The sequence below is a fragment of the Anarrhichthys ocellatus genome, unplaced genomic scaffold (assembly GCF_004355925.1).
Source record: "Anarrhichthys ocellatus isolate YVR2014 unplaced genomic scaffold, GSC_Weel_1.0 scaffold30, whole genome shotgun sequence".
Lineage (NCBI taxonomy): Eukaryota > Metazoa > Chordata > Actinopteri > Perciformes > Anarhichadidae > Anarrhichthys > Anarrhichthys ocellatus.
Window position 1 is genome coordinate 1,706,031 of NW_022280060.1, and position 22,737 is coordinate 1,728,767.

General features: G+C 43.1%; 2 protein-coding genes across 2 annotated transcripts in view; both read right to left on the reverse strand.

Moving 5' to 3' along the window:
- Positions 1-652: 652 nt before the first annotated feature.
- On the reverse strand, positions 653-4,353 carry use1 (unconventional SNARE in the ER 1 homolog (S. cerevisiae)). Its single transcript, XM_031864120.1, has 8 exons — positions 4,236-4,353; positions 3,365-3,414; positions 3,184-3,262; positions 2,854-3,006; positions 2,632-2,647; positions 2,465-2,495; positions 2,157-2,319; positions 653-1,991 (listed from the first exon to the last, which is right to left on the reverse strand). Exons 1-8 carry the CDS (start codon positions 4,332-4,334, stop codon positions 1,809-1,811), a joined length of 774 nt encoding a protein of 257 aa, XP_031719980.1. The 5' UTR covers positions 4,335-4,353; the 3' UTR covers positions 653-1,808.
- A 1,727-nt stretch (positions 4,354-6,080) lies between these two features.
- The window catches only part of myo9b (myosin IXB), a 54,117-nt gene continuing 37,460 nt past the window's right edge, over positions 6,081-22,737 (reverse strand). The window contains exons 11-44 of the mRNA XM_031863904.1: positions 22,150-22,266; positions 21,795-21,929; positions 21,220-21,341; positions 20,904-21,045; positions 20,561-20,756; positions 20,008-20,083; positions 19,557-19,649; positions 18,127-18,240; positions 17,371-17,410; positions 17,083-17,205; positions 16,893-16,973; positions 16,471-16,581; positions 16,258-16,383; positions 15,976-16,125; positions 15,698-15,858; positions 14,467-15,615; positions 14,302-14,377; positions 14,026-14,144; positions 13,197-13,315; positions 12,566-12,759; positions 12,361-12,468; positions 12,077-12,247; positions 11,941-11,982; positions 11,734-11,845; positions 11,510-11,583; positions 10,714-10,906; positions 10,476-10,604; positions 10,129-10,234; positions 9,821-9,952; positions 9,553-9,676; positions 9,348-9,398; positions 8,513-8,628; positions 8,274-8,413; positions 6,081-7,803 (exon numbers count right to left, since the gene is read on the reverse strand). Of these exons, the coding sequence (XP_031719764.1) occupies positions 7,253-7,803; positions 8,274-8,413; positions 8,513-8,628; positions 9,348-9,398; positions 9,553-9,676; positions 9,821-9,952; positions 10,129-10,234; positions 10,476-10,604; positions 10,714-10,906; positions 11,510-11,583; positions 11,734-11,845; positions 11,941-11,982; positions 12,077-12,247; positions 12,361-12,468; positions 12,566-12,759; positions 13,197-13,315; positions 14,026-14,144; positions 14,302-14,377; positions 14,467-15,615; positions 15,698-15,858; positions 15,976-16,125; positions 16,258-16,383; positions 16,471-16,581; positions 16,893-16,973; positions 17,083-17,205; positions 17,371-17,410; positions 18,127-18,240; positions 19,557-19,649; positions 20,008-20,083; positions 20,561-20,756; positions 20,904-21,045; positions 21,220-21,341; positions 21,795-21,929; positions 22,150-22,266 (5,493 nt within the window). The 3' untranslated portion in view covers positions 6,081-7,252. The remainder of the gene's footprint in view (positions 7,804-8,273; positions 8,414-8,512; positions 8,629-9,347; positions 9,399-9,552; positions 9,677-9,820; positions 9,953-10,128; positions 10,235-10,475; positions 10,605-10,713; positions 10,907-11,509; positions 11,584-11,733; positions 11,846-11,940; positions 11,983-12,076; positions 12,248-12,360; positions 12,469-12,565; positions 12,760-13,196; positions 13,316-14,025; positions 14,145-14,301; positions 14,378-14,466; positions 15,616-15,697; positions 15,859-15,975; positions 16,126-16,257; positions 16,384-16,470; positions 16,582-16,892; positions 16,974-17,082; positions 17,206-17,370; positions 17,411-18,126; positions 18,241-19,556; positions 19,650-20,007; positions 20,084-20,560; positions 20,757-20,903; positions 21,046-21,219; positions 21,342-21,794; positions 21,930-22,149; positions 22,267-22,737) is intronic.

Sequence of the window (22,737 nt, forward strand, 5' to 3'; positions counted from 1 at the left end):
CTCCACAGTCCTCAGACGACAGTCAGACTGACAACACAGCAGGAATGTTAGCCTCCTTGAAGCTTCTTCGGTGCATCCGTTTGCCGGAAAGAAAAAAAAAAAAAAAATCACAGTTTCCAAGCAGTGATCCCCAAATGTCCACAGGCTACATCAAGTAGGAACAAAAGCCGACACAAGCACACATTAGCCAGAAGTCGCATTGAGTCACGGTGTGATTTTCTGTGGCCAACTGCCTTTTTTTTTTTTTTGTCATACTTCATCAGACCCCTTCTAAATGAGTAGCGGGGTTAATTTAGGATCCATGGCTTGATCAGGCCACCAGGGTCATTGAGGCCATGTATCTGACATACATTCATATGTCCAGGATGTGACTGACACACTCTGGCCACATGAAGTCACTGCAGCAGACATTTTCAACAACAGAGGGCGCAATTCGGTATTTTTTTTTTTTATCAAGAGGAAGTCATACACAGCTCCCACTCCCACTCTCCCACTCTCCCACTCTCTCACTCTCTCACTCTCTCACTCTCTCTCACACACACACACACACACACACACACACAATGGCAAAACAATTAAAGGAAGTGTTTATACTTTTGTGGAATTCATTTCTTTTGACCGTATGCACTATTAAAACACTCTGAATGACACGCAGTTACAGTCATTTTAATGAGAACAAAATCTTACTTCATCAACATCAGCAGTCATCACCAACATAACACACATCATCACCTGATGGACATTTATGGAATAAACCACCAACACATACAGATTCATAAACAACAAACATCACTGAGGAAATCGGACATAATGAGGAGTGGTGAACTAATATCTAACGGCACGACGCTCTAAACCTCGACGAAATGAATGTCTCCAAAACATAATGTAGAAGATAAAAAAAAATTTAACTGATGCTTGGAATCTGTTTTACAATTTGTATTAATATTACATTTGAGTAAAACACTTTAACCCCCTTATTTAGCATTCATAAGCACTATATAAACATGTAATGAATGGTTCATAACACTAAAGTGCACTATAAACAGATAATGAATGATAATATAGTAAATATAAATATAATAATAATAATATGTCTTCATGGAAGTTAGAATTGTTGACAAAGACAATGTCCTCATAGCAACAGTATAGTGTTATAAACCATTTATTAAATGTATATATTGTGCTTATAAATGCCAAATTCAGTTAAAGTCAAGTTTTAGCACACCAACAGCTGTTTATAAGTCCACGTTTTCATATTCAATTATAGTGTTCAGATATAGTGTTGAAGCCGTGGCTAATACACAGCAGATGTGGGACGGTTTGTGAACTCTTTAAGATGTATGCATGGCGAATAAACTGTTCTATGAAAGATTATTTAGGTCGCACTAAGTGAGAAAGTACACGCATGTATTGAGTGGCTAGCAGCCGACCTGATGACGGATTTAAACCGCTAAGGCTCAGCCTCTGCTGTCTGGCTATTAAGACTTATGTTGATGTTGCAAAAAAAAAAAAAAAAAAAAACCTCCAACAAGAAGCTCTTCACCTCGATTCATGTTCTGTTTAAAAAAAAAAAAAAAAAAGGTATACCGATGCTTGAAACCACATTTTTAACTTCCATCAGCTTGTTTAGAGGAAGAATTTCTGTTTCAAAAGTGCAAATGTTTTGGTTCTGACCACTACTGATCTGCATCACACACACACACACACAGACAGACGAGCTGTGCGGATCTATGAGGCCTATGTAGGTTTACTTCTCTGTAAACGAAGGAGGACGCAGCGCTAAGAGTTCGGGATTGTCGGGCCGGTCATCACCGCAGTCTGGGGAAGATTCTGATGAAGAGGATCATGCTGATGAAGCTGAAGGAGACCAGGATGAGCATCAGCCACAGCAACCAGTTGACGGACTTCTTGGTGTGCTGCTCCAGTCGCTCCGACTCCGTCTTCAGCTTCTCGAAGTTCATGTCCGCCTGACGCATGGACTGGCTCAGAGTCTGGGAGGGAAAGGGAAGCACACAGCTGATCATGTAAACATACAGATGCATGCCGAGCACTCACACCTACAACTCGGCTTTCGTATTCAGACTATCAGACTGTGTTTTAGTGCAACAGGAGCAGAAAATGAATACTGCGATACTGGCAGCTGTGTGTCCAGTTACCTGGTTGTCCTGTTTGATGATGTTCTGTGCGGCCAGAGTGTTGTTCTTCAGGTTTCGGGCCAGGTTGAGCATGTCCTCGGCAAGCTTCTCCTGTAGGTTGTGGTGATGCTGCAGGACGGCCTCCAGCTCTGCAGCAGACTGACGCTCATCCAGAGGAAGACCTCTGCACGAGGCAAGACAACATTTAGATTTCTACTGCGGGCACAGTCACAACTAAATGTTTGTTACAGTCTTATATAAATGAATAAATAAATAAAGTATAATGGAAGTTAGATCTTTATGACAAGAAATGATATGTGCAGCTTTACCTTCTGTTCCGCAAGTCTGTTTCCGATGTGCCTGTAGAGAGGAAAGGAGAACGTCATCTTTCTAGAATATCAATCAGATGACTGGCTTGTTTAAATATAAAAGTATAATTTTTCAGCCGAGCTACTGAATTCAAGATACCTTTGAATCTGAAAAACACATTTCTTACCTTTGCCTGAGAGTCCCTGTCATGACACAAAAGAAGAACATTTATGAATTCAATTTAATAGAGGCTTTATTATTTGTTTTCTCAATTTAGTTTTTTACCAAACCTTTACCAAAACAACGCAGATCCATCAGCTGTTATTTCCACAGCGTGTAAATCTCAGAAGTGAACCATTATATCTCGACTACTCAGCACTTTAGCTCAGGAGTCTACATCTGAACCTACCGTGCCGAGCAGCTCGTCCCTCATCTCTCCCGTGCACCGGGCCTTCGTCTGCATGTGGACAGTTTTTGAGGCCGGCATCCTCTCGTTGGCTATTGTGGGCGTTCGCCCGGGAGCGAGGAACTGATTAGCCAACGCCTTTTCAGTTGTTGACGACTGTGAACGAAAACAGGAGAGAGATGAGATCAGAAAACAGGATAGTAGAAAAAGTCTGTGTACAGTATGTGGGATACACAGTTCATACAACAGATAAGAAATATAGAGAATGTTTTAAACACTGCCATAAACATCCAAGTGACAAAAAAATGCAGTTTGTAAATTATTGTCACTGACCAGCTTCTCTGCCTCAAGAAGTCCTTTCAGAAAATCTACTTTTCGTGAATATTCAGTCATTATTTCTGCTGTTGGTTTGCTGGAGAAAAAAACAAAACACAAGTTGTTATTGACATGTGTGTTACAAATTAGCAATAATAAAAACAACGTTAAGATACATGAGAGTTGAGAGAGACGGTACCTCAGGCTTTTCCTCAGAGCGACCAGCATCTCCTCCAGGGCACCAACATACTAGAGGACAGACAACAGAAGAGCAGTCATTGTATACACGTTAGGTGACATTTGTTTGGATGATTATATAGTTTAACACCTACTTTATTTTAAACAAGACAAGCATACTGCAGTTGGGACACTAAGCCCAAACCAATGCAGTGTAACACAAAAGCACTGCGATAAATCCTACTTTAATAAAAGGTTATATGTTCAGCTGTTTTTGGAACTGTTTTAGAGTTCTGATTCAACTTCATGGTCATTCTGGAGGCTGTAGTTTAACTCTCATTGATATAAATAGTGTGAACAAAGGAAACAACTCTTGTAAATCAATTCTGTTCAACAGCATCACAAGCTGCACCTCCAAAATGAGAATGTAAAGTTTAATTAACACCCTTGCTATAACGGTTTCAACAAAACCTGAACATTATAACCTCAATAAAGGGCGGATTAGTTGCAGGACTGTTCAGCTATTTAGTGTGAACTAGGTGTACCAAGTAAACTGGAAACTTAAGTGTGAATATGAAGCTGTTACTAATTCTGTGTAACCGTGTTAGCTGTGTCCTTAATGCAGTAAGCTAACATAGCTAGCATAGCATAGTTAACAGCTGTAACACGAGCTACATTGTGTTTCACGTGTAACGTGTGTCGGAGAGGTTAACGCCACAGAAAGGCACCATCTCATAAAGTCCTGTCGGTGGGTTCAGTGACGACGTGGCTGACAGACTCGGCGGCTCACAGCTGCTGCTAACAACAACAACAGCCATGCTAACTTAAACGTTAGCCGTTGAAGGTCAGAGCTGAACGATATAAAAATGACTTGCGTGTTGACGTTGTCTTACCTTTTCTAATCTCCATTCGGTTTCTCCTCGTTTCTCAGACGCTATAGACTCACAGCGGGACAATAGTCTGATAAAATTGATTTCTAATCGTGAAGCCATGTTTGAAGCTGACGCACCGTCGCAGCATTACGACGTCACCAGCTCAGCGACGAGGCGAGCGGAGCGTATCAACCCATTCTAGTTTACGGTCGTACCTCGGTCCAACCAGCGTTATTCTTAATTTATTCAGTGAATTCATATTTAGTCCAACAGGGTTAACCTGCGTTTTAACCGATGATAGGATTCCCAATTACATTTTTATATTTAAAAATAAAGGTTTCCTCTTAAACGCTTAATTTAGTCTCCTTTTTTAGCCAACACATTTTTTGAGGTTGAGATTTATGTCAATAAAAACGAAACAAATGACAAATACATATGTTTGGTCATGTTGCCTGTATGATTCATCTGGTATGAAAAAGATTTTGGGTAGACGTGACATGTCTCCTTTTTATTTATGAATCTATTTCTGATAATTAATATGATCCTTCTTATGGGTGAATATAATATTTGTTATAGCAATTTGAGAAATATACGCCTTTTGTTTGGTTTGTAATAATTTCAAATAATTTTCCTCTGCTTAAAAAAATGTACTCTAGCCTCGTGAAATGGCAAGACTGATTCTTGATTGATGCTCCTTATTTTTGAAACGCCTTGCTATTCTTTGTTCTTTTTTATTCTCGTTACTGTTTATGTATAATTTTATATAATTTCTAAAATAATACCAGTTTAACTAATATATAATTTAGAGATTAATGCCATTCAGGTTTTCGGACCCAGAGCAGATGTCCAATCTATTTTTATACCTCTGCCACCAAGACTGTATGTAAACCCCACTGATGAGGGAGAGCATGAATAATATGGACTAACTGACAAATAACGTCTGCTAAAAAGTCCACCTGCAAGCTTAAAACTTTTAACCACCTTTAACCATCACTAACAATACCAAAAAACTAAATTGCTTTTTTTATTCTTCTCCAGTAACTTGTATTATTGAGTGATAGTGAGATTCTACTGTTTATATACTGTAAACTTTAGGCATTTTACAGTGCTCATCTATTTTATGTATACCTCATTAGGTAGGTAGTGTTTCTTTTATGTATTTATGCAATTTGCATGCATTTAGAATTGAAATAATTACTATTAACAGTCAAGTCAAAATTATAATAGAATAATAGTTTAAAGATTTACATATCTGTCACTTTACTAGCAATTGAATATATATTAGCTTGAGTTATAATTCTTACATTCAGGCATTCCTGTAAATCCTCAAGTGTCGTCTTGTGTGCTTCCAAAAATGTCTTCCAATTTTAGAGGCGCATATATTTCCCCGTGTGGATGAAAAGCAACATGTGGACACTTTTCTTTGCTTCGTCTGTTTCTCCATCAAGTCACAGGTAATTCCAAACCATTTTCAAGTTAGTACAAAATTTCGAACGGCTATGAATTGTCTTGTAGAAGGTAATCTGCCGAAGACGATGTCGTGATTCCATGCAGACAATAAACTATCTTTTACCTTAAACTCCTTTAACCATCATGTTAAAACACAGCGCTCTACTTACCTTTGAGACGACTCCTGATTTATCAAGTTACCGCTGCGGATTCACTGGAACAGTTGAAGTTTAAGTCCTACGTAATATAACTTTTCTTTTAGAAAATAGGACATGAATTAATTTAGAATACATTTGTTAATGTGTTACTAACTACATTGTTTTCTTCAAAATAGTGTTAACAGGAAAAGTGTGCGCCCGTCAACCCTTGAATGGAAGAGACTAATTCACGGAGTTCATTAACACACAGCAGCAGATGTAACAAGCATCACGTTCTGTATTGTCATGTTAATACTAATAACCATTACAGTTCACATCATTCAGTTCCAACACACACATTACACATCAGGACATCTTCCTCATAATCCAGACAAACTAACAGACATCATTCAACAGCAGTCAGAGAGGAACATTAGTATTACGTTTCAAACAAAGTTGGCCAAAGTTGTGCTTCAGCAGAACCTGCTCCTTATGGGACCGTTTACTTTGGATGGCAAGTACGATCCAGCTGAGTGAGTCACTCAGGTGAGTTCAAGGACTTGGAGCTTTAAAGACATCGTGGCACGGCTTGTTGCATCATGGCTGGGTTTGTGTTTTTGCGGTTTCAAAAAGGATAAAAGTGGCGTGTGCTGCTCCCGTTTCCCTATGTGAGGCAATGACTTCCTATCTGGGGTTTGTAGTAAACTGTAGGTGGAAAGATGATGTTGACCAACGCAACCGTTCTGATGAGGCACCGATACAAAAGTCACAATGTGCACGTCGAGGTCCTTGTTTCATGTCGGTTCAGTACAATAAACACAAGTGTCACAAAAGAAACCCTCTCTTAACCCCCAAAAATAACCCTCCCTCCCGGTGTGAGCGCTGTCCAGAACATTAGTTTCTTTATCAACTTTCTGTACAATACCAAGGCACTAGCTAACACATCAATAAGCACGTTTCACCCATTCAGAGAACTAAGAAATGAAAAGTGCAGCTGGAACCTGCAATGTCTCCTTGAATTAGCACAAATGTGTAAAAAAAAAAAAAACACACAACAACAAGAGAAAGAAAACTAAATTGCTGGTCCATCATTATGAGGCTACAGAAAACACAGCCTTTGTCCCAACTCAACAGTATCCACAATATATTAAAATGATAGAAAAGGTGCGTGGCAACATCTTGTCCAGTTATTTCTTTACTATCATCGCAGACAAGACTTCAGACACATTTGCAGTTCCTTGATTAGTTCCCACTGACGACAGCGACTGGAACAGCCTTGGTTTTGTGTCACTGTGATTCTCCGTGGGTACTGCACAGGTTGTGTTCCTCTACTGCGATTCTGGATTCTTATCCTCTCCTGGCTCTCTACGATCCATCAATGTCACCCGTGGCTAGTCAAACGTTGTTGCCTCTAATCCTCTTCACTCGTCTATCGTTTCTGTTCTGCCCTGGTCAGACGCCATCGTCTATAAAAGGTATGTCTGGGTCAGAAAAACGTCTCTGACCCGTCGTGGCTTGTACATCGCGGTGCTGGTGCTGAGGAGAGGGTGTTACCATGGAGGAGGTGGAGGAGGAAGCGGAGGGAGGGCAGGAGGAGAAATGCAACAACAGGTCACACTCAGGGCTGTCGACATACAGGGACTGGGTGCTGTCTTTACGGCGGCCTGGGTACTCTCTTCTCCTGGCCAAGTACTTTGATGCTCGATTTTGAGGAGGGGTATAATTCGGAGTTGGTTTTGAGGCTGCAGACTGGGCGAGGACGCCGTGCGGGAGCCTAACTGTGCCGGGGATGATCGGGGTACGGCGCTGCAGTAGATGCCTGAAGGAGACTGTGGAGGAGTCAGAGGTTGAAGAAACGCAGCTGGACACAGAGGACGTGGAGCTAGCGGGGGTGAGGTTCAGCCAAGAGACGAGCCCACCGGGGACTTTAGGTCCCTGGACCAGGTCTGGTGGTTTGGGTGGACAAACTGGCCTGTATCTCCTCAGCTGGGGGCCACCTCGTCCTGGCAGAGAGAGAGAGAGGACAGAGGAAGATGAACATGTTTTCTCTTAGAGCTGCTTGTTAAGTTCACACAAGAATACTGAGAGGGTAAAGAGCAATGGAAGAGCATGCAACCATGTTATCTACCAAAAATGATGTTTGGTGAGGCACAAATACGCAAACATCTGCTTGGATAAGTTTTGTCGAATGTTCAATTGATTAATTTGGGTAAAGTTTGAGCATGCTTCTGTGCAACACATGCATAATCATGCATACATGGGTGTGCAGATGTTTGCAGACAAACACAAACACACACAAACACGGTTGCTGTTCCTCCAACCTGCTTGGTTATAGAGCAGACGTCACCGCCCCCATCACCATCACTGGTCCAGACCTGCACCACAAAAAACAGGTCTAGTCTGGTCAGAAACCCACAGGTGAGTGAGAGTGAAAGAGGTAGAAGGAAGGACGGGCCAGACTGTAAATACCGACCGTCAGGCTCCGAGCCGTGAACAGAAGAGCGCTGCTGCTCGTCCAAAAGGCTCTCGGAGCTCAGCGAGGCCTCGGAGTCAAAGTTCTCCTGGTCTGAACCGGGCTGCTCCATCTCTGGCAGTCTGCAGGCCAGATCATCTCTGCAGGGACACAGACGACAAGGACATCAGAGAGATGAGAGACTGGAGGAGGACGCTACACCGCGGCGAACAGAGAAATAATACAGACAGCATTCTCACTTCTCCTGTTTGATGGACTTGATGCGTTCCACCAGGTTGTTCTCAGCCTCTGTGTCGGAGTCCACAGGCTCGTCCTCGGGGACCACGCGGAGATCAGAGCTCACCTTCTCATGCACCTGCAGAACACAGAACATGACACGCTGACACCTCAACCAACCCAACAATGTCCATTAATGTTATATTATCATGTAAATTGCATCATTCATATAATAATTACACAATAGATATAGCTTTTCACCCAAATCTGAAACTTTGTTAGTGAGGAGAAGAGAAGAGGGTGGATTAATGCATCTGCATAGAATTCCTGCAGCACAATCACTAAAATGCTGTGATACAATAGCAGCCAGTAAACACCTGTTCACACAGAACTGGTGTAAGGCGTTTACACACAGGATGCAAACAGCTTCTTTGACTATGATGAAAGTTAAAGACACACCACCACAATACAAAAACACATTTTACACAACTTTCAGAGCTTTATAGTCTTAAAATAAGATGGGAAAACAAGGGAATAGCACAAAGAAAAAATGCATTATGCATGAACCATCAAGCTTTGCAAGTCAGGCTATTGTCTTCCATTAAGACAACAAAAGAAGTATTATCGCGAAACCAACCCAGAACCATCTTGTCCTCTCATAAAGAGAACAAGAATAACAAACAGCAACATGCAAACTACTACCAGTTAGTAAGGAAGAGTTTTTTTTGTTGTTTTTTTTAAAACAGCCAGAGCATCACCCACATCTAGCATGCCATGCACAGGTGCCTTCTACGTGGCACACTACTACACACTACAACCGCTAGATCTACTGTACTAGGAGAGCTCGATGATACATACCACCACTCCTTTGTTAGGAGCTGAGAACCTGAGAGGTAAATGCCAGTAGTGCTAAAGAGAGACAAGGAACATTGGCCGTGTTACCCATATCATTCCTTTACATCCAGGCACGAGGCTGAGCAACAATTTGAAACCATGGTATGGAGAGACCAGACTAAATCACAACAGAAAGGTGATCCAGAGCGACGCAGGGCTCGTTCCTCACCGTGTTCTGTCTCTTGAGTTTGAGCTGGTTAACAGCTAGAGCCTCCGCATACTCCAGCTGCTCGATCTCCTCCATCTTCTCATTGTAGCGTCTGATCTGCTCGTTGATGATCATCTCTATGCACCTACAGGGGGAGGAGGGAAACGGGACGTCAGACGGTATTTGTGCGGATTTAGAGCTGTTAACTAATTAACAATGCACTACAGAATGGAGGATTAATAGATATCGTGGAAAAGGGGAATAAGACAGATTTTGTTATTTTTCTTACGTGGTGGTTTTGGCGACATCCTTCATGCTGAGCAGCGGGTCAGCGCCGTCTGGGCAGCGCAGGACACACGGGGCAAAAACTATGGCCAACGAGTTAGGAGACATGCGGTTGTGAGCCTCCTCTTTACACACCCTGCAGCAGAATTCATTAGGTATTAGCATTTCGTCTAGTTGCACGTACATGCTGTATAATAAGTTATAACTATGAACATGTTCGTGATGAGTGACAAAACGGGCGCCGAAGAAAATCTATTAAAAAGGCGTTATGTCACGTTCACATTAACAAGACCACAATGAGAGAAATCCTACCTGACGAGGTGGAAGACGAGTCTCTCCAATGTGTTGAAGCTTCCCATAGGAAGCTCTTCCAGCATTTTGTACACAGCCTGAAGCTGCTCCTGCTTCTCTGGCAGTTCTAGAGGAGAAAAGGCATCATGAATCAAACCCATGAACACATATAGCTCTCACTCTATTTTATTTAGTTTTAATCATGACCGATACATCTTAGTTTCACCTAATTATTAGCCAGTGTCAAAAACAGTCATAAACAACTTAAAACAGTCTACAACCCAGCAGCAAATAAGGAAAACGGCCAGCACACACAGATGGTCTATAGGGAAATGCTGCCCCCTGGTGGGGAAGGTGCTCCTCCTCACCCACTGCATGCAGGAAGTCACTGTAATGAGTGAAGGTCATGAGTGGATCTGGCAGCTCCCTCAACCACTGTTTCACCAGGCCCGTCACTGTGTGGATGGGATAGTCTTCGAGGCAGACCAGGTGGGGGTCTAAACACATCACCAACGTAACAGCAGAAAAAAAAAAAAAAATCAATAAAAGGAGCCATGACAAAGTCTTTATCAGTTAGCTATAAATGTCAAATAGAAGGAGTCGAACCGGTCTCAAGTCGCTGGTGCAGCTCTTTCATGCGATTGGCAGAGCCAGACTTGCGGTAGATGCCCTCGGTGTAGAGGCCGTTCATCTCCACGTGCTCCAGCATCATCTGCAGCACCATGGGCACTGGGTTCTTGTCGCTGACCAGGTGACACACGCGCACACCGAAGTGCAGACCGCCAGACTCCTCGTCACTCTGTGGATTCAGACAGACAGCAGCAGTCGCTAAAATGTCTACGTATCCAGTCCACTCGCCACAATCTATCCACAACATCCACGGGAATCACACCTTCCTCACGACAGTAAAGTGCACAATCTGATGTTTAAGTATAATCAAGATAAAGGAAGCTGGCGAGACCGTGTTCTTTGTTAGAATGTTTATCATGTACAATATAGATGGCCAAGCTCCCGCCCCACTTCTCAGTGTGCTGCTGTTCCACTAGCTGTCTTTGTCATAATCTGTCATAGAAGGTTACTTTCATCTTTTGTCTTTCTGAAAATCTCAAATATGATCGTTAATATGTTTGTCCACATAGGCATCCATTTCTGTACTGGCTAGTAAATTGTAAACCCTGTTGTGATTTTAACAAAGATATAAGACTGCTTGTTAAAATGAGGTGCTTAAATTTAACTAGCCAGTGCTGTAATAGTCAGAGATAAAGTCTGCCATGTTTCAGACTTTATGAGAAAATATGCTTGAGCCTAGTGGAACAAAGTCTTTACTGTGTTAGCCCCAGCCCTTATATATCATAAGCACGTCATTAATCCAGGCCTGTCGTGTCTCAAAATAAAGACCTACCTTTTTGACACAGAAGGTGGAGCAGTCAGTCACTATTTTGCAGAGGCATTTCTTGTGACAAACCATTTTACAATCTGTAAGAAAAGATTTAAAAAAAAAAAAATAAAAAAAAAAAGATTTAGGGCAGGATGCGTTTCTTTACAATATGCTGCAAGATGTTTTCTTAATATTTGATCACAAATAAAACATAAAAAGAAGAAAAAGAGTTTTGATCGTTGACTCACAGCTGCACATGTAGGCCTTCTCCATGCCCCAGATGTAAGAACTGCACTGGTCACATGACTGCATAATGTTGACCTGATAGTTGATGAAGACATGATCCAGGGGGCTCTCCATCTATCAAGACAGACAGTCACTCAATTAGAAACCATATTCGACATTAAATTAAAAATAATTTTTGAATAAATTAAAATAGATAACTGCATACTTACACTTTTACTTTTTTTCCTCCTCTTCTTCCTCGCTTTAGCAGGCTGTAAAACACACAGAGAGCATAATCATGAATACATTACCTTTTTCACATTTGGACTAATCAGACGGAACGATAATGAATTTGAGTATTTGCACCTTTGCAGGCTCAGCCTCCTCCTTCTTCATCTCTCCTCTGATGAAGCCATCCAGAACCGATTGGAAGAGATTGACCACGAGTTGGACTTCTCCTTTCTGCGTATTGCCCGCCAGGTGGATGACTTTGTTCTGGTAGCCTGTCATCAGACCTTTGTAGCCAATGGTGGGCTTCTGGTAAAGTACAGGGGACAGGAGACAGGAGGAGGAAGAGGGGAGGCCGGTGAGGAAGAACTCCGATCAGTACGTATTACGTGTGTGTTATGCGCCTGCAGAAAAACACTCACTGGGAGAGAATACATGGCTTTGATAGTGTCTCTGAACTGCATGGTGGCTGTTACAAAGATGGCCTCTGTGGCTGACAGCGACTTCCCCCTGGAGCGGAAATCATTGACCTATTAGGGAACACAAACAAAAAACAAATAAGTAATAAAAGTAGGTAATAAAATGGCCTCCTACATTACGTAAACATCTTCTTTGATTTTCACTCACCTGGTTGCCCAGAAACTCATCGAGGTGCTGCAGCTCATTGGCGTTGGTGATTTCCCGATCCAGCGAGGCGTTCCACTGCTCAGAGACCCGCGTCGCACGACTGATCTTTATGGTGGGGTTGCGGCCTAAAGCTTTACCAGCACGTTCACCATGTGGCTGGGAAAGAGGCCGAGATACATGTCCAGACGCTGGGGCTGAAAGGGAGGGATTATACTTATTGCAAAGTAATATCTATTGCAGGGAGGCAAAGGTGAATGAATTTTACGTAGACTACTTCTCTTTTCTCAGAATGAAGTTATTGTGTTTGCACTGAGCGTGATCCTGCACGGGTCAGTGTTTTCTCAGAAAGCAAGCAGCAGGATAAGTGAAGGCCTGAGAATATTAGAGATAATACACCTGTGTTTTCTTTACATTTCTCATTACTCCAGCAGTTTGTGCTGGGCGATAAAATAGATTTATAATGAAATATAATCTGATGGATCATTTTTTCCTTTTTACCAGCTTTGGGAAAGTGGCACCCCAAAAAAATACCAAAGAACTTAAAGGAATGAAGTTAATATCCCTGCTCTAGTAAATCCTATCATTCTTCTGAAACTTGACGAGGACAAACTGAACAGCTTGTATTAGTTACCTTCCCCTCCGGTTGGCCTCTCATTGAGAATCTGAGCAAGCGTCAACTCTCCGTTGTCGGGAGTCTGGGCCTCCTTATGCGGACGTTTTTTCAAAATCTTGCTGAAGAAACCACCTGACCTGCAGGACACAGAAAAACAGGAAGCTGTAACAACTATTCACAGATATTGTGTGGATCCACAATGTCATATCTCACAACTCATTTCTAATAAAAAGTTTGTAACCCCTCTGTGCAACTCCCTAGAAGATGTCCCCGTTTTAAAAAATACCATCAAAACTGAATTATCCCGAAAGAGTCTGTTTCTTAAGTGCCACATATCCAAGGTCTGCTCCAGCACTGTCACCACAGCAACAACACAAATTAAAAACAAAGCAGTCAACCCGATGCCTCCGACAGATAAAACTCTGGCCTCATGACTGAGCCTTAAGTGTTCATTTCTGGCATATAAATCCATTCAGAGTAAATAAAGTTATCGGGAATTTCCGGCTGTCAATGTGCAAGACCACAGAGTGAGCTGGGGATGCTTGGACTACACAAGTCAAAGAGTTTTCCCAGGAGCAATCTGACTCAAGCAGACATTGCAATGGGTCAAGATTAAACAGAGGATCATTTCCTGTTCAGTTTTCATTATAATTTATTTTTCTCCACACTGAAACCCTACAGATTTCTATTTCTAATACTATAAACAAAGTCACCTATTGAACACATTATCCTTTGCTTCACTCCTCTCAATCACCTCCTTTTCAAAGAAACAGTTTTATTTTCGCATTTAATAGCAACCCTGCTGCATCCCCCCACCCGACCACTCGTGTACAGGCCAGTCCAGTACCTGTCCGGTGTGGACGGGATGGAGTGCGCCGAGTCTTGTTGACCAGAGCCCTCTTGGTGTTTCCTTCTGATGGAGCTTCCCTTTGAGCCGTCGGCATGACCGTCTGAGGGGGAAATCATCTGCCGAACAGAAAACAATTTACAAGTGATGACGTATATGCAGAATAACTGGAGTCTGTTTGCCAGTTAGGATAGATTTTTAGAACGCAAAAGGTCAGCGCTCAAAAGTTTCCTTTTTATTTTGAATTCCATAACAACAGGTGAACATTTAAAATACCTCTCTGGCTGAAGAAGCACCAGCCCCTTCCAGTGCTGGAGACAAACTGTCAACTGATGAGAAGGCTGTTTCACTCCTGCAGAAGAACAATGAAAAAAAATGTTTTCAGAAAGATGCTATTTGTTAGAGACATATTAGAGAATATGACCAGAACAGAAGACCTACAGCGTTTGCTTTTCCCTCCTCTCCTCCCTGTTGTGAGGTGGAGAAGGGCTGGTGCTGTCAGGGTATTCTCCATTAGTCCTCCTCCCTTTCCACTTCTCCGGCTTCTCCTTAATCGCCCCTAGACGGCGTTGCAGGTTTGTTGCTCCGACACCATCCCCTAAACCGTTTCTGTCAGTGTCAGCGGTGTGCAGGGGTAACGAAGTGGGACGAACGGGACCGACAGCAGGAGGACACGGTTTTGCCTCCTTCTTCCCGCCTTTGTCTTCTTTCATTTTACAAGCCACAAAGGTGTACTGGTCCAGCTCCTTGCTGTCCACCCGCTCTTTTAGCTTCGCGGGCTCCTGATTTTTGCTCTTCGGCGGGGATGTTTGATCCTTGCTGGTGGCTGAGGTGGAGGAAGAGGAGGCGGCCCGTTCAGTCTCTCTCTGGTTGTGCTCCAGCCCTCTTCGTCTCCTCTGCTCTCTCTTCTCCAGGCTCCTGGATGACTGGCCCCTGCTAATAGCTGGAGCTCCTTCTCTCTTTTCATTGGAAGGTGCGGAGGTATTGCTGGGAGCCTCACCTGGAGATGTAAGTGCGTTGGAGGTGACCCCACCAAAGGGCAGTTTTGAATCCGACTGTCCTAAATCCTCATCATCTTCTTTCTCGTCCAGCTGAGTTCCAGCCTCAGCCAGGGTACCGTTTGTCTCCAAATCCAATTCCTCATCTTCATCCTCCAGCTCTTCATCTTTGCCCTGGTCCTCCTCTGTATGTGAGCTTGTATTAACTTCTCCTTCCTCCTCTCCTCTCTCCTCCTTTGCCTCCTGGACAGGGAGGATGTCATCCAGCATCTCTTCTGTGACCAGCTCTATATCTGGATCTTCTCTTGTTTGAGGCTCACTTTCCAGTCTTTTCTCCACCTCTTCTCTCATTTTCTGTGCTTCCTGCGCTTTCCTGGCAGCCTCTTCTTCCTCTGCTCTCCTCCTCGCTTCCTCCTCTTCTGCCTTTCTCCTTGCTGCTTCTTCCTCCATCATCCTCCTCTCTTCCTCCTCCTCTGCTCTTCTCTGTGCCTCCTCCTCTTCTTCCCTCTTCCTTCTTTCCTCTTCTTTTGCTCTCTTCAGAGCTTCTTTTTCCTCCTCCTCTCTCTGTTTTTCCTCACGCATGGAGTGGCACCTGTAATACAGAAAACATCAATGTGACAGCCCACAAAAATCGACAGCATCGCCCGTCCATCTGTCTTGTTCTGAACCGTTACCTTCTGCGTGCCGAGTGTCCTCTGACCAGGGCTTGTATTTTGGTAGCGCCTTGTCTTTGGCGGTGGTTCTCTGATCTTTGTCTGTGCCCTCTCCACACAGCCTGGATCAGAGTGGCTGCCTGTCGCCTGCGCTCCTCTTTGCAGTACCTGCGCCATGAACACTAAGCAGGACAGACAACAGGACAGGCTTAGTATCATACTATATTGTTCTCCTAAATATCAAAATGGGAACACAACATACAAAACTGACATGACTGCCCCAAATAATCTGTGTTTACCTGAATCAAGATGGCTGCTTGTCTCATGTCCAGAAACTCTTTCCTCTGCAGGCGACCTCTGAACCAGCGCTGAAGGAAGATGATCTTATGCATTACATCCTTGTGGAGCGTGTCCTGCAGCTGCTGTCGCTCCAGCTCCTTTAGGAACACCTGAACAAAGAGAACACACCAGAATTTACATGCACAGAAGGGAACTGGTGCAAACGCGGACAAAAAAGGGGGTTTATAAGGTGTACTGAAAGAATAAAGCTCTGAAGCAATGACAGGAGTTTAGTGGTGTACCTTAGTTTTGCCTATCTGGTACGTGGTAGGGTCCAGGCCCATCTTCTTCTCAAGCAGCACTGAGATGTCCTCTTTAGAGGCGGCGGCATTCTTTGGCAGCAAAACTCTGAACTGCTCTATGAACTCCTGCAGGGACAGGACAACAAAGATGACACAAATAAGAAACAAATAGACTTTTGTGGTTCAAAACCTAGAGGAGGAACTTTACTGTACCTGGAATGTGTACTTGGCTCCGTAGCCTGACCTCCTAATGCGAACAGTTTCCAGCATTCCTGTGTATCGCAGCTGCTGAACCACCAAGGCCTCATCCAGATACATCTCCTTCTGCTCATATGCAAGGACACAAGAAGCACATTCACTTATTCTGTTACTATTTCGATATACATAGTTACAAATTCAATAATTATCATATTGTTTTGATTTCAGTTTAAAAATAAGAATTATGCAAAAGAGCAAAGACGCTCATTTCACAGAGGTTTATGAAGTGTGATTACACTGCAACAGTTTACAACATTTCCTCTGTTATAGTGTCTTTATGCTGGAAGAACAACTTCAGTATTCATGAAGAGACCAAGGATTTGAACAGAAGATATTAAAGAACAAATTACAAATGACTAACAATACCAAAGTCTTACCTTCTCAGCATTGGAGCGGATGCAACGAATGAAGAAAGGCTCTGCTCTGTTCAGAGTCTCCAAGAGTTTGGTCAGAGAGGTCTGAGGGAAGCACAGAAAGGGGTTTGATGAATGTTCAGGACTGCTGCTGGAGGGTGTGTTTGGCTGGTTTGTGTGTGTGTAACGTGCATACTGTTGTAGGGGATGTTACCTGGAACTGGGCACTGATGCTGGGGGGCTTCTTCTTCTTGTGCAGGTGGAGCAGAGACTTGGTGGTGCGATCATGCAGCGTCAGGCTCACAATGAACTTCAGAGACCGAGAATCCAGCAAACTCTGCACAGCAGTAATACAGTAAATGAATTCCCTACTCAAACACAATCAATAGAATTCCAATACAATGATGGTTTAAACTGATTAAATCACATCAAACAACTTTAACAGTATGTTCTCCTTATCCGCCCCTAAAATTTGGGGTCTTCAGTTGTTACTCAGGTTTACCTTGGGGATGACCTGCCTCAGTTTGGTGTTCTTGCTTTTCCTGTGAAAAGGGGAAAAAGAAGATGCAGAGCGAGTTAGAGGGACTGGAGCATTTAAGGCGTGACAGATGGGAACGTGTGAAGCCGGGTTAGTACGGAAGGTTGACTTCTTCATGCGCAGTCAGTGATGACGTCCAGGGTTGCACCTGGAAGACGGGATGAATGATGGCTTGAATGAGTGAAAGGGTGAGGATGACAGAGAGGAGGAGGGAGTTTGCTGCAGGAGATGGGATGTAACAATAAACTAGGCTCTAAATTCATGTTCAGGCTGCAGAACTTTCTGTAACATTCTGACATGCCGCTCGGACATACTTTCACAAGACGCTCCATTAGATCTCACATGCCAGCACAGTCTTCTGATGATGCTCATGCAGAAATGAACGAAGGTATTCGAGGCATTTCAGCTTTAGCCTCCATGAAAACTAGGTAGCGTCTACGAACAGAGCAAATAGTGTAATGTCTACCGATGAAGCAGGAGTGTGTGTGATGTTTGCATTAGATTGTATCCCAAAATAAGGGAAAAGTGGGTATAAATGTGATAACTATGTATGGCTGGTTATGTTAAACTGGTTTAAACAGGGTTGGTCAAAATTAGTTGAGAATAGTCTACATTGTTCTTGGCGGGAAACAAAGCTTTAATAGGAGCATGTTCTGCCTGAGTTAACTAGACTGGGTTGATCTGGAGAAGAGCTGATGCCAGGTCTGTCTGCAGACTCACTGGAGGAAGTGTCGAGGGAAGCGGAGGCGACCCCAGGACTGCAGCAGCTTGCGAGGGTCCTCACCATCCAACGGTAAGTTCTTAATGGAGCTGATGATCTCTGCATGCATGTCTCTGATCACACCACACACACCCAGTGTGGAGAGGGAATGATAGGGGGAGTACGGGGAGGAGGAGGAGGAGGAGGAGGAGGAGGAGGGAGGGGAAAAAGATTGGAAAAACCGACAAAAGGAGGAAGGAAAGGGAAAAAAAACAAAAAACACTTTCAGGACACCTTAGAAGAAAACACACCGCCGCAGTTACCAAAGACAAGAGCACACACTGACTGCAGCATAGCTGGGGGTCTGATAGCAAGAGGAACTTGATGCTCTGCTCATCCATGACAAATAAGCCACAAAATGTAGTCTCCCACTACATGGAAACCACAAGACACTCTAGACCACCCAACCATGCTGCCATATCCCTTTTAAGAACAGAAAAACAGACAATGCGAGAGAGAGAGGGATTGGGGCACGTAGGGGCTGTATTCACACCCTATCTCTGCCACTGTGGTAGTTAACATGCAGAGCTGAGCTGACGTTCGGTGTGCTTGGCCGTCTGTTTCCATGCTGGGGTTGTTACTGGCTGTGTGACTGTAAGTTGTTATTGGTGAGACCGTTTGATTCATGGTCCTGGGCACTGGGTCTGGTCAGGTTAATATGGAATCTTTTCTGTGTCCCAGGGCTCGTCCATGCAATACGTTTCTATACTTACCATGAAAACAGAGGTCAGGCAGTGAAGGAATGGGCAACATTATACTGCAAATGAGTCACAATGAATTTGACCTTCTACACCTCCGTGTTTGCAGATCCCAGTATTTTTAGATCTAAAAGCAGGAGGTATAGGGTCAAGATTCAGAGGGCCAGACGCTCTAAAAATATTCTCCATCGTTTGGTTCCATTTTGAGAAAGCTCCCCTAATTATTTTTGTCCATTAGTCTTGGGGCCTCTGTATGCGTATGCATGCTTGTGTGCTTCCTAAGCTCCACAGCTGATGCAAGTAATCCGGGTGGCTAATCAGAGTGGGCCCGTACAAAGACCTTCCTATGCTCTATAGCTAGAATAATAAACGTGAGGAAGGAGCGAGATTATCACAGCTACAGTAAAAGATGGTGAGGGAAGAGAGGGAATGCAAGGTAAAGGGCAACTGTGCTGTACTACTGCGTTATATCAGAGTACTGAAATTCATCACAAGCTGGACCATCTGAGATAAAAACCCCTTTTATTCATTGGTTTGGATTCAACTCTATTAAATAGCTAAAAAAAGATGTTTTGTCAGATGGGAGCAAACTCTGAAAATGGAGCAAACTGGTTTCTATTACCCAAAACACATTTCATTCCTGCATGGCCTCATTTCTTCATTCCTTTTTCCTGTCCACCAAATTCACTTACTTCTTACTCTCATAGCTAGCAAAGATGTCTTCAAAGGCCTCTAGAGGGCGCTCCTCTGAGTGATCAAAGTAGAAATCGAGCATAGACGCTCGTCTGTGGAAGGGGAGAGGAGAGAACCGCACACAGTGGGGTCACCAAGAGGTGGAGAGGATATGGGTGACTGAGCTGAGGTGAAGGAGGATTCATCTGTCAGGGTGACGTTTTAAAAAAAAGAAAAAAAAAAGAAAAAAAGAAAAAAAAAAAAAGACTGATTCTACGTGTCGGTAGAGGTCCACAGTTCACCAACCATTTGAATCATTTCCTTCACCTTCAACAAGGAAATATGTCCACAGGTACTATAGCAGACAGATTCCTCCAGAGGAAACAGATCTGACAGTTGGAAAACCAGTCCAAACCCAACACAGACCAGACAAGTTTGAAAGCCATATATTTAATTATGTACGTTACTTACTTGTACATTCTGTCTATCGGGGCATTGGATCGCTGAAGCTCCCCTAAAGGAGTTCTGGAGATTGGACGGACAACACCTAAAACCAAAAAAACACAATTAATATGGATTTATCAACAAGTGAAACAATGTATTCATCACGAGAAGGCTTTCTAACGGAGTTATACAGTTTTTGTTGTTTTGTTTTTCGTATTAATCTTATTTAATCTTGTTAAGCCACATAAAAAGGCTCCTACGTCAATGGGCTATGCCTGAGGACCCCAAAATAGTCTGGAGGATTGAGAATTGCACGGAAAATATCTTAATCTCCTCGAGCCTCACGTTTCTCCATTTTCCTATCTGTGCTGACCTGAGAGGCTAATTACAGAGCAGAGAAACTGCATTGCTCTGAAGCTGTGGTATAAGATGCACAAGTGGAGAGAAGGCAGCTAGTGTGTGAAACATTTGTAAATGTACTATAATACATCTACCTATAAAGAAACCACTGAACTTTTGTGTTCTATGAATATTAGTCTGAATAATAGGACGGGCTGACACTGTCACACCAATAATGTACCTGAAGTTTTGGCGGCCCAGGAGCGGCCAGCTTCATTAAAAGCAGCAATGCCTCTGATGGTGGCGCGCAGGATGCCCCATCGAAACATGGCCACCGGGTCCATGCCGATGAGTTGCCGCACATAGGCGCGGTCACTACTCCGTAGCAACGCCACGATGTCTGGACGCATGTGGTCTGTGTTCTTCTCACGGAAATCCTGGGGAGGGCAAATTACCCAAGAACGTTAAAAAAAACGGCACCATCAGCACACGAACGCATCGGTCTCGTCACATTCAAGTGTAACTAGGGAAAGTTTAAACCCTTTTGCTTGTGTTACCTCGTCTTCTCTGTCCGCCGTTCTTACCTTGATTTGATATTTAACTTTCCCAGCAAAGTGTCGAATGACAAAGGCAGGCTCCATGACTGGTGTGGGGACAAAGTAATTGTTCCCCTGGTGCTGTTGCTTGAATTTGGCTAGTAATGTCTCATCTGTGGCATGGGGAAAGCTGGAGCACAGCACAGAGAGAGGAAAAGGGGAACGAAGATTAATAGAAATAGGTGAAGATTTTTTTTGTTATATATATACACACAGCTTCAACTGAATGAAACTAAAGTTCATTCCTACTCTCAGCCACGAGACACGATTGAAATGGTGCAAATTCGTCTGTAGCTGTTCTTACTTGCTCTCCTCATCCAGCAGGTAAAGCAGGCCAGTGGGCTTCTTGCTGATCAGATGGATACAGCCCACATTGTCTGTGTAGTCGATGTTGTGCCAGGTGATTCCCTCTGCTTGGTACTCCTCCTGGTTGAGGCAGAACAGAACATTTTGGTGAATAATCTCCTCGATGAAATCAAGTCAAGTTAGGAAGTTTGACAATTTCAATAATAATCTTATGACCTGAATTATTTAAAGTTTTGGTCTCAAATAAAATGAAATACAGAACAGATGTAATTCTTATATGTGTTGGCTAAATATGCAGAAGTATACCGTTTTCCAAGTCAAGTTTGGCTAAATAACTAAATATTTTGACAGTAAATTAAACTTCGTATTCCTGTTGCTGTGAAGGATAGGATAAACTAGCATGAACTAGCGTGTAACCTTTTCTCTCTTCAGAGAGAAAATGTTTGGATGAGTCACCATGCAAGCAGTCATTATTATAAACACAGAGCAGGGAAGAGAATCTTCTGATGGGGAGTTGTTAGGTGCGTCATGTAGAAAGATTTGAGGGGAGGCAACCGAAACGCAACCACTCACCTGCTCCAGATTGAAGATGTGATGGTTGAAGTAATACTGCAGCTGCTCGTTTGCATAGTTGATGCAGAACTGCTCAAAGCTATTGGTCTCAAAGTCCTCAAACCCAAAAATGTCCAGGACACCGATGGACAAACACTGGAAAAGAGGACCAACCGAACACCAGTGAGGAGAAGGAAGGGGAATGCATACCATCCAAATACAACAATATTTATAGCATTTAATGACGTAGAGTGTTCTTCTGTAGTTCCTTCAAGTATGTAAGCAGAGGGAATCTTTAATTTGCACAATTTGTGTGCTGCTGTGTGTGTGTGTGTGTGTGTGTGTGTGTGTGTGTGTGTGTGTGTGTGTGTCTTACTGGGACGGATTCCTCCATATCTTTCTTGTTAAGCAGTGCGTGATTGATTCGGAGGACGATCCAGTCAAACAAGGCGCTGTACAGAGATTTGGCCATGGAGTCTCTGGCTGTGATAGCCTGACGGGAGAAAGAGGCGAACAAAAACTTCAATAAACCTAAAAGAACGGCTGCAAAGGTGCCGTTTTATCAGTGGTGGTAGAAGTACTAAAGTAAAAGTAGCAATACCACAGTGGAGAAATTATCTGTCACGAGTCTTGCATTTGCGGCCCATTTCAAAATAACAGTATTATTAATATATTAGTATATTATATTATATTATATTAGTGATGCATTGAATTTATTTACTTCATATACTGCTGGGTAGCTTGCGAATATCCCCCAGAGAAATCTAAATCTATAATATTACATCATAATTAATTTAAAAGAGGAAATATTTCCTCTGAGATGTAGTGGAAGTACAAGTAGCAGCAAACGGTACTATAGTACAGTACTTGAGCTAATGTACTTAGTTACTCCCACCACTGCATGTCATAGTGTGCTTTGGAAACAGAATATAGTAGAACAGAAGTCTAAATGAGGGCTTTATTT